The sequence below is a fragment of the Carassius auratus genome, chromosome 25 (assembly GCF_003368295.1).
Source record: "Carassius auratus strain Wakin chromosome 25, ASM336829v1, whole genome shotgun sequence".
Classification (NCBI taxonomy): Eukaryota; Metazoa; Chordata; class Actinopteri; order Cypriniformes; family Cyprinidae; genus Carassius; species Carassius auratus.
The window spans coordinates 9922660-9938707 of NC_039267.1; the positions used below are offsets into that span (position 1 = coordinate 9922660).

The 16048-nt window shown below is 36.3% G+C and overlaps 1 protein-coding gene across 1 annotated transcript; it reads right to left on the reverse strand.

Moving 5' to 3' along the window:
- Nucleotides 1–6255: 6255 nt before the first annotated feature.
- Nucleotides 6256–10362, reverse strand: LOC113043215 (dual specificity protein phosphatase 6-like). Its single transcript, XM_026202450.1, has 3 exons — nucleotides 9496–10362; nucleotides 8485–8919; nucleotides 6256–7876 (listed from the first exon to the last, which is right to left on the reverse strand). The coding sequence occupies exons 1-3, from the start codon at nucleotides 9893–9895 to the stop codon at nucleotides 7563–7565; spliced, it is 1149 nt and encodes a 382-aa protein (XP_026058235.1). The 5' UTR covers nucleotides 9896–10362; the 3' UTR covers nucleotides 6256–7562.
- Between the last annotated feature and the right edge of the window lie 5686 nt (nucleotides 10363–16048).

Genomic DNA, 16048 nt, shown 5'->3' on the forward strand with positions numbered 1-16048 from the left:
CGTGCATATCATGAATGCTGGGTCTTGTTTGTTTTCTGACAATCTACTGAACCTACTGGTAACTTGTTTGCCACGTAGCAATAAAAAATATACTAAAAACCTTGATTATTCTGGTTAGTCACATTGTACTGCTATTATTTTGAACAATACTGTATATATATATATATATATATATATATATATATATATATATATATATATATATATATATATATATATATATATATTTCATGTTTTTCCTTTTAGGTAAATATAAGTATATATCAAAGTGTCTCTTTGATTTATGATTTTTTTAAATGTATTTTTAATCTAAATATTAAAGCATTATATTTAAAAAGTAAATAAACATCAAATTATACATTAAAGCTTAAACAAAAAGAAAAAAAAAATTTGCATTATGAATTTGTTGGGAGAATGTGCTTAATTAGTTACAAAAATAGTGCAATAAAAAGCAAAAGTCCAGTAAATAGGCTTCACTTATTTCTCTCCATTTTAGTGTGAAGTTTGACCAAGGTTTCATGTGATTCAGGCCAGGTATGTGTGTAGTGAGATGTAATCATAAACATCTGGATTATACCTTTGAGTGTATAATAACATATTTGGAAAAACACTCAGTCCTGCCGCTACACTCCCAAAGCAGTCCTTTCTGGAAATGACATGGTCTGCTCTGCCTATCTGGCAACGTTCATACAAACAGAGACCGGTCCATTCAGAAGCCCAGAGTGCACTCATTCATGCTCAACACAAGCCCTGCCTTCGCTCTCTCTCTCTCTCTCTCTCTCTCTCTCTTCCTCTCTTTCTCACACACACATTCACTTTCTTTCTTTATTTATTTCTGAGGTTGCTTAGCAACCATGCCGCAAAGTGAAGCACTGCAGCAGTGAGTCAACCTGAGGAGAGATGGAAGGACAGATGATGCTGTCAGTCTGCACACATGTGCATTGAGTCTGAACCAGCTGAGAGACTGGAGCTATTCAGGTGTGAAGGCCATTTGTTTCTGTTAAGGTGAGGTCACAGAGGTCAGATGCACAATGTAATTTGGCTGATTTTGGATAAGCAATCTTTTTGGACCCTGTTATCCTTGAGAATGACTCATCTCAGATGCTGCCATACTGAATTGTTTCGCAATTTCACACTCTCCCACTTCTTCTTTACCCCAGTTCTCTACCTCGCTCCTCTGTTCTTGTTTCTGAAGCATGAGACATATTAATCATTTCCTGGAGTGCATCCACTCACAAGGCAGGTCTGAGCTCCTGTGATCTGAGTGAGTCTTAACTCACTTCCTGTGTCTGGTGCTGAGTGGGTGAGAGCCGTGTCTCAGCACTGGAAACAGAATGAGAAAGACAAAGATGCAGAGTGAATATAAATCTGCATGATAGTCTTTTTTTTATATACAATATTTGCCCTGGTGCTGACTTTCTAGGGGATTGTTTTATGTTTTTGACAGCATCTTTGTTATCTAACCATATTTATCTTGGTCAAATAAAACAAAGAGTTAACTTAAAATCTCTTGATAACTATAGCTGTTACTTTTTAAAAACATCAATTGCTCACAAAAAATTATTTTAAAATATGTTTATAGTTTTTATGTTATCAAAAGTTTTTCTAAATCTTCTTCAGAAATGTTATAGTCTAATAAAAGATTAATAATTTTTTATAAAACAATATAATATAATATAATATAATATAATATAATATAATATAATATAATATAATATAATATAATATAATATAATATAATATAATATAATATAATATAATATAATATAATATAATATAATATAATATAATATAATAAAGGCTCCATCACAAAATCATCAGAAAACAAAGTTGATGAAATAGGGCCTGTATTTTCCCCTTTAAAGTTTATTTTGCCTTTTAACATAATAAGCACATTTTGTACTTTCTGTATTATTTTAACAACTGTAACAATTGTATCTTCTATAATAAATATAATAATATATAAAAGTTGGCATATAATTTGTAATTGTACATATGTGTGTATATTTATATATAATATTTTAATATATTGCTTTATTTTTATTTTTATTTATTTATTTAACCCATATTTTTCCCAGGAATAATCCCTTGAGATAAAAAATCTCTTCTACCAGGGAGTCCTGGCCAAAATGGCAGGATACAAAATTTCACACATAAAATATTACAAGACAAACATTAAAGGAAAACAAAACAAAAACAAAAAAATCCTGTCACAAAAAAAAAATATTTTAATATATTTCAAAATACTTGAAATTTTAAATAAGTTAACATATATAATATAATAACACTGAGTGCAACAGAAGTTGTTTCATTACAGACTTTATAAACCTTATATACTTCATATTTTTATATACATAATATTTTCACATTTAATAAGTTTTGTTTATAATTTATAATATTAAACATTTAGTGCAACAGTTGTTTTATTGCTATACAGACTTTATAAACCCTATATATATATATACACACACACATACATATACATTTAATACGTTTTGCTTAGATTTTATTATATTTAATTATATGTATTATATTTTAGAATTATATTTATAAAATATTTTCAGTTTGTAATAGTTTTCTAAACTATATATTTCTTAAATATATATATATATATATAATTTAACAAATTATTAATATAATATAATGTAAAGTTCAACAGTAGATGATGATGTATGATGCATGCAAAACAGTCTGAGATATGCATGCATAAAAGACTAACAAAAATGAATGATTAATTTAAGGTTTTTTAAAGATAAAATAAACACCACACCACAAGGCCAAAAACCTTAATTAAATCCCTATTACTAAACTAAAATATGCGACTGTGAATGCTGAATCAGACTTCAGAAGCGACAGGCTGTCCTGTGTACAGCACATGTCAGCTGTCTATCTTGTGTGTTTCAGACACATCCAGTGGAGTTCAGTCTGCTTCAGTCCTGATCCTGGGGTCTGTCTGAATCATTTGGTGTCTAATATTAGGACCTGATTTGACCTTGTTTGCTCGAGGTATATGTGGGCACAATGTTTTTTGCTCTTTCTCGCCGTTTCTGTCTCTGTCGCTCTCTCTCCCCCTCACATATGTTATTTTTAAAGGAGCTTTTAAATGATAATGACTATTTTTACTCCTTTTCCATCAAGCCGCGTGGGCTCACACAGAGACAGCGGTGGATGATTCATATCGGCTGGAGTGCTCCGCCACATCTCTGCTGTAACACGGCCTTCATAAACCTGAAGCCACGAAGGGCCTTGAAATGGATGGAAGCAACACAAACCCGGAGCTGTGAGCTCTGGGCTGACATTCACGAAGCCAATCTATTCATAGCCCATCGAGAAACTGAGGGTTTAAATGGCTTTATTTCATTTGTGCCTGTGGCTTGTGATGAGAAGTACTGTGCTGAACTGTTAGCGGTTTTAATGTGTTTGCTAATAATACACACACTTCTGGTTCTGGTGGATTGGATAATGTGGTAACCGTTCCGTCATGCTCTGAATCAACAGCACATCTCTTCTCTGCAAACTGGAACGGAAGGAATCTCGTGGAGTTTTGTCGCGGACAGACACGCGTGGGCTGAGCGACACAGCTCTCGTTCTGCCGCAGCTGAAGTCCAGAAACGAGTGAAGACACAAAAAGCCAAAGCTTTATTTCCAAACAAAGCACTTCTATGTGGCGCTTCTTGGAAGACATTCCTCTCCAGCATTCCAGAGCGAGTGGAGGTGGAGGTCCCGGAGGTCTCGGCCACTGGCTCTGAGGATCATCAAGTGTGTCATTTTTAATGAAATGTCCCACCTACACACACCGAATGTCCTAAAACCTCTTTATCTCGGTCTGCCTGGCTACCTCTCTCGTCACACACATATATACATTATATATAATACAAAAAATAATTAGCCTACACATGTCATTAATATGAGGTATTATAATGTATAATACATTTAAAATCTACGTAACAGTTATTATTTATTATATATTTTAATATTACATCATAATACAATATATATTAAATAATAACTGTTACATATATATAATATTAAAACTAGATAAACTATGTAAAGTGATGCAAATTAGCATCATTACTGCCATCCTCTAAGCAGTTCTGAAGCCTCTTCGTATTCACCGTCAGTCTGAGATGGAGAGCAGGAGGTAAAGAGATCAGTTTTCCAGGGGGGAGTCCTCTCCCCACGCTGGCGGAAGTTCTTACTCTCCATGTGGGAGGTTTGGAGACGAGCCCGTAGCAGCGTTTCCACTGTGTCCACTGTGCTGTTTACTCACAACACTCAAACTCTCTTCTGCCCTGTGCATAACCTGCAGGATGTTTAGTCTTGATAGACTGTTTGGAATTAAAGAATTGAAAGATTAGATAATAGATATACTACCATATTTCTTTTAAGTCAGTAGACCTCCACCATGTTGACAGAAAAAGTAGAGATGTGTCAGCTTTTAATTGGTATGTGTATACTGCGGTTATATCTGAGTTACCCTCTTACAAAAAGCTTATTTCCAGCACCTTTTCATGTCAAGAACCATTTTAGCCATTGTTTTTCTTGAGATGCTTTTTTTGGACTAAAAATACCCTGGATAGATTTTTCGGAGCACCATTTTAGAACTGATTTAGAATGTTTGTTCTACTCCTAAAATGAATATTCCAAAGTGATGCCATGGAACCAGTTTAGGTTCCCCAATGAATCTTTCTGTAAACAGATGTTTTCTTGGTGTGAAGGACATCTAATGCACTTGCCAGTAAAAAGTGACTGACAGCAGACGAGGTCATCTAGCCAGGGGTGGCCTTCACTACTGCAGCTCACACAAGCAGACAAATGGAAGAGTGCAGCTGGTGAGCGGGGAGGTGGTGGGCGGATGATGCCTGACGGGAGTACAGGAGGTGGGCTTGTGAGGAGGGTGGTGTTGGGGTGACTGGAACCCGAGCACCGGAAATTGCTGGGCATGTTGGCAAATCCCTCACAGCGCACTCTGTCACAAGAGGACGACAGGGACTGAAAACTTTCACACAGGATTAGCACACTGGCCAAGTATAGTTACAGTCTGTTGGGTTTATTTTCGCTGCTTAAAAGACTTACAGACCTGTAACGGTTATACTCGGACAATACTGCTACACATGTTGCCTTAAAAACCATTGTGTCTTGGTCACTAAAATGCTATTAGATGTAATTGATTATTAAAAATATATAAAGTGTAATATAATGACATTTAATTCTATGTATGTATGTATGTATGTATGTGCAATATATATATATATATATATATATATATATATATATATATATATAGATAGATAGATAGATAGATAGATAGATAGATAGATAGATAGATTATAGATTATAGTATACTGTATATAACCATATTATGTCATACAATAAACACTAACTATAAGTATTATGAATACATATACTAGACATTAATATTAATAATATAAATATATGTACATATTTTAATAGTGAAAATATTATATAAAATATAATTAATATAATAATAATTATATTTATTCTATTTTTTTTACTAAATAAATTTTGACTAGTTAAAATTATTAAGCTATTTTATTTATTATTATATCATTACATTTTCTTAATACATTTTATGTAAAATGTTACAATATTTGCATGTAGGTGTATATGTAAATATATATAATCACTTTTTATATTTAATATTTATAATACAAAATAAATTAATGTGATTAGAGGAGTGTCTAATATGAACAAATCCATTGTAATACTACTCCTATTTAATGTTCATGTTGGCAGATATGCAGAATAGATATTATTGTATTATTGTATTATCGTTATTATTGTAATAACAACACAAAGCTATTTTGCCATCAGAAATAATAATTACTCATTTTAACCCTTTTTTTTTTTTAACTCCCACACAGGGATTATCTCTTTATCTGATGAATGCAAAAGCCGAGGGTGTCAGGTTGCGGCCTGTTTTGCCAGGACTTGCTTTTAGAGCCGAAGCCTGATCTCCTGTCAGGAAGTGCCGCAGGGGGGGACTTTTTGCTCTAACCAGCCCGTACCTGGAAATACCAGCCTGTCCGCATGGAAAGTTGTTTTGCTCACTCAACAACACTGAGTAACACTTTATTTGCAAGAACTTGTAATCTCATTCTAACTCTTTCAACTGAATATAGTTGAAATATTATTGCAAATTATTAATGAAACAATTCTTCTTTGAATAAAACAAATAAATTCCACTTATTATTCTTATTTTCAAGTGAAGCAAAGAAAACAGAGAGACATTGATAGATTTGAATAGACAAAATAGCAATTTATTAATAACTTATCAATTCTTTACATTCGTAACATTGGGGGGAGTGGTTTTGTACAACAGCCTCTCCCCCAACCAGGCCTTTGCTATGAGGGGCAACAAAACCCTCCTGAAAACCATCACTTTTCTCACAAAAAACTGCATGTCACAGAACTTCCCTGAACAGGAGACACAATACGTTCTCCTAGCTTTGTCAACACAGACCTCAAATCCTTGCACACAAAAACATCAGCGTTACTTGCTTCAACTCTCCATCGTCCCCAGAAAATGTAAAAAAAATGAGTAGTATAAAGGCATATGGGTCCTAAATGGGCATGCATCTGAAAGACGAGGAATGCCTCGTACACGTACAAATTCGGACCACCCTTCTGACCGTGCAAGCTCTTGTGGTCAAGTCCGCTAAAAAAAAGTACTGATGAAAAGTAGAAGTTTATGGGAAATGCTATGAAAGGTTACCGCACAATAACACTCTTATGTACACAACTAAGGCAGGAGAATGACAACTTTGATTGGTGATGGTGGTTAAAAGGCTGAAAAGGCGGAGTTGATCCGTAAAGCAAAAGTGGAAATATATTATACATATACACATTGTAAAAACCTGTTCAAATTTTTGGCATTGAACTCGTCGATAAAGATAATATTGATCGATATTCAGTTTGTTTACATAAAGTGGACCAAATGGAGAAGAAAAATCTACAGCCGTTCCTTTAAAACAGGTATAATCTAACTACGGCAAGGCTTACCGACATCTTAATATACACATGTATAAATGTTTCAAAAATTTCTCCACGCAAATAAGTTGGAGTACAGTACACTCTACCATCATTACCGAAGGGAAGTCTCGTCCCAAAAACAGGCAAGTCTTCATTGAAGACAAGAAGAGCGCACCTTGAAAATGGCAAGGTGCAAGTGCTAAACAAAACAAATGGAGTATTTGTCGTTGTTCAGTTTCCAGTCAAGTCTCTTTGGCACACCAGCCCCAATATATCGGACGTTCTTTCCATTTCCATAGTCTTTCCATGCTTGAATATGTATATATACGGAGATATATATATATATATATGTGTATGTATAAAACAAAGTACTTTAAAGAGTCTTAAAATTATAGAGTCACATGATCTCTCTCTGTTAAACAGCAGCGTAGAAGCTCTGGGCAACCGCATGCCCCATCAGTGGCTACTCTGGTCGGCCGTCGTCTCAAGCCAACATCAATAACGTCAGGAACCCCTCGACAGGTGTCGAAATAAAGAAACTCACGTTCGATTCACATCAGGGCAGGACCTCACGTGGACTCGAGAGGGTCTAACTGGAAAACGTTGTGATTGGTCGGCGTGGTGAAGTACAACGGCTGGGTCGGAACCACTACTCGGTTGTCGCACGGGCTCTTGAGTCCCAACGTGCGCTCAAAGTCCAAAAGTTGGCCCATGAAGTTAAAATTGGGCGAGATGTTGGACTTCTTCATCTTGACTATGTCATACGCATCGTTCATGGACAGGTTGAGCTTCTGCATGAGGTACGCCACCGTAACTGTGACCGAACGGCTGATACCGGCCAGGCAGTGAACGAGAACGCCACACTTCTGTCCGCGGGCCTCATCTGAGGGGGGAAAAAAGACGAGACGGTTAGTTAACTGACTTATGAATATGCAATTGTACACAAGCTCGGTTGTCAGAATTCATTACGGTCCCAGTATTGACAAAAGGGGCCTCATTCAGTAGGGTTTCTAGTGCATGACTGCAGGCTGAGAGAAAACAACTCGCCCATTTTCTAAGGGAATGTGACGTGGAAATGGGCTATTAAGGTTAATCAAATGATCCTTCCGCTTGCCAGGTTACTCGACAATGGTACCATTTGGGCGTGTAAATGTAGAAGTCATGGCAGCACCCTGTCAAGGCTAACAGGATGTCAACAGTGCCCTGTAAATGGTCCTCATTGTGTGGCGAAACATTGCTCTGTCCTAGATTACTTTCAATGCCGCTTGCTTCCTTCCTGTCGAGCTCAAATTACTGCCTCCCCCATCTGTCTCCCGTTTCATCATAAGCTTTTGTGTCACAATTGCACAACCGCGGGATATGTTACTATGCAAACAATAAAAAACGGTGCCATCCGTTTGGATTCAAAACACTGAAAGGACCCAGTAGGTTTAATCAAAACTGGGACTGAATGAAAAGCAAATTAAAGCAACAATAATTGTGTTTGCTTACCAATAAAGCTGATGGCTTCTGGGAAAAACTGTGAGAGATTCTGGCTCCAGTGATCGGAGATGGGAATCTGCTTGTACTTGAACTCCCCGGCATTCTCGAACATGTTAGGAAGATTAGGGGTCACGTTCAAGATGTACTTGATGCCAAACTCCTCCAGGATATCCAGGTTCGCGGAGTCCTTCGCGCAGCCCAGATACAGATGCGGCAGGATCTCCACGGGGAACGAGGGCTGGGGGTTGGAAAGTGGGCTGCCGTCTGAGTCTGTGGCGCTGCTTGGATCTCGGTCGATGTCTGACTCGATGTCTGAGGAGTCAGAGCTGATCCGGAGCCCTCCGAGACCCAAGACCTGGGAGGTCGGTGAACTACTGCTGGAGGAACCGTCGAGGTTCGTCTCACACATTGTGGGAAATTCAGCTTGAAATTTGCTGAAGCCACCTGTGAAGTTCAAATTACAAATACATTTAAAATTCATGCCTTAAAGCTAACCACATATTTTTTTATGCTTTAATTACAAATAATGACTAGCATATTTTTTGCTACACAAATATCCATTCATTAGATACTTGTGTTCTTTGTTTACTAGTAACTACTTGATTATTTACATTCCATTTCCAGTTCGAAATACACTAGATTATGTATTTAGTGTACACCAGTGTGAATTCCTATTGTTACTAGTCATGTTTTTAGTATGACTGGTACTAGGCCTATTTTTAATTCTACTATAAAGATGGTATTCAAATGAAGTCAAAATGCAACCGTAACCAGTAAAACACAAAACGTGAATAGAATATTGGATATTTGCTTGTATAACATAACCAGTTTGTAATAAACTATCACTAGTGACGTACAATTTATTTGGAACTCTGAAAACAATCTGCAAATGTAAAATGTGTTAATATTAACAATTAGGCTACTTGTAAATCAATTAAAAATAATTTCTAGTAACATTTTAGTTGCAGTGAACCACAAAAATACAGCATGTAAAATCACACAAAATGGAAGTGAACGTACCCTCAAGATAGAACGCTTTGTAGCCCTCGTCCTTCATTCTCCTCAGCAGTAAACCCAACACGGAGCCGCCGTCGATGTTCTCGTTCCACTCGCAGCTGTACTCGTCGTACAGCACGATAGTGTCCGTCTTGCACCTCCGCGCGAACCTCTCCCTGTCTTCCCCGTTGGAAAGCAGAGATTTGATGGGCAGGTTGCCCTTCTTGAGTCGCCGGAGCATGAGGCTCGGGATGGCCACGTTAATGGCCGTTTCGACGTGCGACGATTCGTAGAGCTCTTGCGCTCGGCAGTCCATAACGAGCAAGCAGTCCCTGCGCGTCTCCAGCTGCTCCTTCAGCCACTCTACAGTCTTGCTTATGGCCATGACCGAGTCGAACTGCACGGGTTTGAACTTATCAAGCATTAGTGAACTACGGTACGGTACCGTGAGACCTTAAACTGCGGAAAAGAAGTGCTGCAATATGCCTTGGACGTCTCAGGCCTGGGGCATTGAGATTCTCAAGTCCAAGTCTCTTCTGCACCGTCGAGATGATTAAAATCCTCGGGTTTTGCTTTGAGAGTCAAGCGCAGACTCGCTCTACTTCCAGCCCATTCATGCAACTGCGTGCATTTATCAATGACTCACACTAGCCAGTGAGTGCGCGAGCCACTGACGTTGTCGTCTTGTTATATAACCTCACTTTTCTCGCCGTCGATTTTCACACGCATCGATCTAGATACCCAGTCGGATATCGATCGCAGACGTGTAGCGAAAGCAAAACGCGTCGTAGCTTTATTTACTTTCAAGATTTATTACGGAGAAAGCAACGCTGCGCTCTAGTCGTAGATGCGCTCTCTGTCACCGCGAGCTCGTGAATGGATACAAGCGCGAGGCGTTTCAATGGATACATTATTTCGGCCAGCCAATCAGGAGGCGCAGAGCAAGCGTCGCCGTGGAAACGGGGCCGGATGAAAAAGACTGTGTTGATGAATTGTTAATAAGTTTGTCATTCACAAAAACGGAAAGGAATTTCCGCTCCGGATCAGAGGAGTGCAAACAAACAGTAGAGAGGCGCTGCGCGGGAAGGAAGGAAGAGTGCTAGTGTATTTGGTGAGGGGTCAATATACCTCATGCTCAGGTTACACACTTGAACTCCGTTTAGACGAATTTCAGTGTTGTTCCCGCTGCTGGTTGTAGCTCGGGGTGTCGAGTCTAGTAACGTTACGTACGTCGCTGCCTGGCGACTGTTGAACCCAGCTAACAAAAATAAGTTGCTAACGTTCCTGTTTAGGTACGAAAACGTTTAGTTTTTTTTTAATGTTAAGGGACAAAATTCTATTTAATAATTTTGCAAGTATCATGAGAACGTTAATTTTCAATTTTCAAACATTCTAAAAACACATAAAATACACATTGTCCAACTAAATACAACATAAAGACCACATTGCATAGTGGAAAAATGTCTATTCCTAACTTTAAGAGAACTTTGCCAGAACGTTAACCAAAGTAGCCATATTTCGTTGGCTAAATCTTCTATATGCGTTTTAAATTAAGTCGTGCTTATATACACTGAAAATCATTTACATTTCATATTCCATTATTGGAATGATCGCCAAAAAAAGATCGACATACACAAATAGGCTAGTTTCACAAACGAAACAAATAAAACAAATAGGATGAATTTAGGTAAACAGCTTAACTATTAAATAAAATAAACATGCAACAAAACATTCAAAAAGTTTATGAAAAATGACAGCTGTGCCAGACAAAACCCCAGGCTTAATATAAAATAATTCATTCATAAATTGAACCCCTAATAACTTAATAAAAAAGTGGGCTTTATAGTCTAACGGTTTTTATTGTAGTGTTTATTTTCTTTTAAGTTATTAACAATATGAAACAATTATGATTAGATCAGGAATTCTCCGTTGATCGATCCGTTAATCCAAATCCATGAATGCGCGCTAAACGATCGGCCAATAAACACATAAACAGAGCCATCAAAATAGTTTAACAGCAGACGCGAATTGTGAGTCTCTCCTCGCCTCCTCCAGTCATTTCCGGCACTGAAGCTCGTGTCATCTTGTGTGTCGAGATAACGTGTGCAAGCTTTAAAATATCATTCACAAATCCTTCAACAGCTGCACCGAATTCCTGTGCCTACATTAAATCATATGTCTTTGGTAATACTTTTACATGCCATTACCCACAATTGTATAATTGCAATCGGTTACAGCAGAACGAGGTTAATATGAATTGCATACTGATAAACTGAAGCCCAGTGTTCGTTTAAAAGGTCAGGGCAGGTCTCTGGTGCTCAGAAAAGCAGAAGCTCGAAAATGTTATTCAGTGTTTTCAATTTGCATAAAGAGTTTAGACAGACGAAGAAAAACATAATTTTGCTCAATCGTGTTTACAGGCACGGCCTATGGTGTTGCTATTAATGAACCTCTGTAATTAAAACACTAATACTAATGAAATATGGGTTGAGAATGACTAGCAGGGCAGATTAGGGCGAGCTGATTAACATGTTGTCAGACATCCTGTCTCCTGTGTCATCTGGCAGTGAATTGCTCTTTAATTGTCCATCAAGGCTCTCTGTCATCATTCACATGCACAGCGGTCACATGGGCCAAAGGTGTGTTCAGTTTCACCCCACTTAACATATCAAACACCACACAGTACCAAGATAATGGCCATTATCCTGTAGCTTGTGGAGATCCTTCTGGGAAGGCTGAATTGTATTCTCATTGTAATCCATTCTGGCTGCATTACTGCCTGAAGATACTGCATCTGGATGAGCTTTTGTCTTTAGAGACATGTTCCCTTCATTTTCCAAACTTAGCATAGCATACAAATAATAAAATGGCTGCATAGATAAATATAATGAAATCTATTTTAAAAAAAAAAAAAAAAAATTAAGTGGTAGACTGCATCATATATAATTAAATATTGATTATATTTTAACACAATTAAAAAAAAGATCACATAAATGTAACAAAATAAATATAATAATGGAAATAATGTAATAAAACATTATTTTAAATAACATTATAAAGACAGAGAAATAAGGAATATTTTAGCACATATAATTTATTAATTCGATGTAAAAAAATAACAAATTAAATATATGAAATAAAATAAATGCAATAATAACCATAATCAAAATATTTTCTAGCACTGATCAGCCATATATATATATATATATATATATATATATATATATATATATATATATATATATTGCAACTGAATATTTTAAAATGGAAGAGGCCGGTTTTATCAAAACGTAAAGGTATACCTCAGAATGTTTCAGAAATTAATCCAAAATATATATATTTTTTCCCTCATATGTTCGTATGTAATGTCTGAAGTACTGATAGAATAAAACTCATATGAACACTTATTTAGAAAATTTTTGATAAATTATTAGCTTTGCCACCTCATTGTAATACATCAATCTCTTGAGTTTGTCACCAATAAATTGTATCTTTCATAGCAGTTTTTATTAGAGTAATTTATGTAAAACCAACAAATAATAGTTGCTGAGACGCCCAAAAAAAAAAAAAAAAAAAAAAAGTTAAAGTCTTAACTTTCCTTTAAACAGACACATGCAGGTCATCCGGATCTGGCAACAGGCCTGCAAACTGATAACAGTTCAGTTCTTCCTGCTATTATCACAGTGCGATGATATCTCGTGTCTGAAGCAAACAGCAGAAAATAGCTCTGTGGTGGTGTAGGAAAATCCAAAAGTCCTGATCTTTGCAGATATTTTCATTTAGCCAAATGCACGTCACAGACCATTTGCAGTCGTGCATGAATTTCATTGTTAGTATCCAAATACATTCAAATACATTGTCATATTTTTAGGATTGCGTGTATATAAGTTTGGGGGAGAGAAAGGACAGTTCTTTGACCCCTTTCCGCAGTTCCTGGGTGGGACTGAATGTTTTGTAAGTTCCTGCCGCTCACCAGGCTCACTAGTCAGTGGAGTTTAGACAATGCCGGCTCCGCTTTTATCTGCGGCTCCATCGGGCCAGGTCTCTGTCCTGCATCAGGGTCTCTGCTGACCCCCCATCATCCCTGACAGCAGCCCATGAGATGAAAGGTTAATCTGATTGTGTTGTGAATCACCAGGGTTTCTCTTTTCTTAAGCTAACTGCCCTCACCTCCCCCTTCACCTGTGATACAGCGCAGCTTCCTGCTCCTGCGATGTTTACTTCCTCTCTCACTGTTGACTTACTATTGGAGATCTTTGTGTGCTGCTTTCTGCTGGGGGGTTGGTGCACTTTCACAAACAGCAGAACTGCTCATAACGTCTGTAAATAAAGCTGTTTGAGAGGTTAAGAAGGTGACAAAAGTCATTAAAGTGATTATTCAAATATGAAACAACGGCTGAGTAGAAGTGGTAGTTCTTGGCAGAAATACATTTATATGCATTATATATAGTCTAATACAAAACTAGATTAGACCAGCTATTATATAATTGCTCTGTATACAACATATAGGAACTACTAACTATATGCAAGATACAAATAAAGATATTTTGATATTAATGAATTAGCTCTCAATTGGATCAAGATATTTATGTAAATAGGGAGCCACCATTTGAAGACATTTAGATTCAAAATATTGAATACAGTAAATACGTGGTTTTTAAAAAAAGTCATAATTTTCATGCACATTCTTTAAAATGTATTTATTTCTTCTAAGGAATACATTTTTTAATCAAGGACACATTGAATTGATCAAAAATTACTAAAAAGGATATTTATAATGTTTCATACTGTTTTTAAGAGGGGTGATAAATGTTTTTAATCAGCGAATGAGCATATTAAAATGATTTCTGATGTGACTGAAGACTGGGGTAATGATGCTGAAAATTCAGATTTGCATCACAGAAATAAGTAACATTTTAAAATATATTCAAATAATTATTTAAAACTGTAACAATATTTCAGATTACTATACCAGTTTTACATAATTTTTGATCAGATAATTGCAAATTAAAAAAACCTACTGACCCGAAGCCAGTGCAGTGAGTGCACCAAAACAATAAAGATCCCATGGAAACCATCACAATATTGCCTAATTGAATTCAATTTACTTTAATTTTCTTTATTCTTGTGAATGAATCATCTTACACCTATGTGAGGCACCTCTTAATTCATCAACTTCTAATCATTTTAGCAATCTGTCTATTTGAATAAGACTTGTTTGTGCTCTTAGTAGGACAATAAATGGGTTTGCCTTAGGCTAAGAGGAGGGACACATTAAAGGACACTCCTGGGAATCTAATAGAGGTTTCAAGGCTGGACTGGTTTAGTGAATCAAACAGGAAGCAGAGCCATGAGGGTCCCTCTAGAGAACCGCAGGAAACATACAGCTCCGATGGGCCCTCCAACATCAGCCATACAAACAGGAAGTGCTGGTGAGAAAGTGTTCATATGAAAACTGAGATCCAGTGTTTTGAAGTCAACAACAAGCTTATTAAGTCACTGGGCAGCCTTTAACTGACTGATTGCCTTCCAGTCCATTATTCATATGATTTCATGCATATGTATGGACAGTCATGGGAATGTAAAAGATCTCCAGGACACATTATCAATCAGGATATATTCATCTATAAAACCATTATCACCCCACAGGCGTGTTGTCGGACAGCCCTGGAACACAAAAGCCCATTGTGATGGATCATTTTCACCAGTGTTTTCCACAATTGTCACTTCTGATTAACACCCTTCAAGCTCCTGAACTCTGAAATTTCACTTTTAAAAAGATGGCAGTGTTTCTTCAACTAAAGGCACTGACCATGTCAACTTTTACACACAAGCAACACAATTTTATTTAGTTTTAGTAAGTTTTTGTCTGACAACAATGTCCAACAACATTTATATATAAATTACAGATTTTTTTGTGTGTTTATGTGCAAATGTAAATGTCTTTAATGAAATTTAAAGCATCTTTGCTCAATAAAAGTGTTAAATTATTAAAAAGTATTACAGACCCCAAACGTCTGTACACTTTTCTATAACTCTTTTTTTTTGTTTTGTTTTTTACTTCTTGAAAGTAATGGAAATCCCAGTCTCATTACTATCACATCTTTATTTTATTGTGTTTAATATCATAGTGATGTAAAGAAAAGTGTAATTTCACATATTAATGTATCATAAATGCATAAAAATAAATATTTTCACACTTTGCCTCTATTTTCAAACATCAAAATATATAACAATTCATGTTTTTATGACTCAAATAAAATGTACATACATTAAGATTAAAAGTCTTTGGCTGGGTTATTAAAACAATAAATTAATAAATAAATGTATTGGGAAAAGTACACTAAAATTGCTGGGTTAAAAATGGACAAACCCAGCGATTGGGTGTTTTGACTTGAGTTTTATTGACTATATCAACTATACATTTCTAACCAAATTGGCTGGACATTAACATTTATTCAGTACATTAATTTGCTTCACCTAACACTGGTTGTTTTTACCAGCAAGTTTTAGAGTAAGTTTTAATGCAAACTTAATGTAACAAAAAGAAAAAAGTGGAAATCTGTTAGTTTTAATA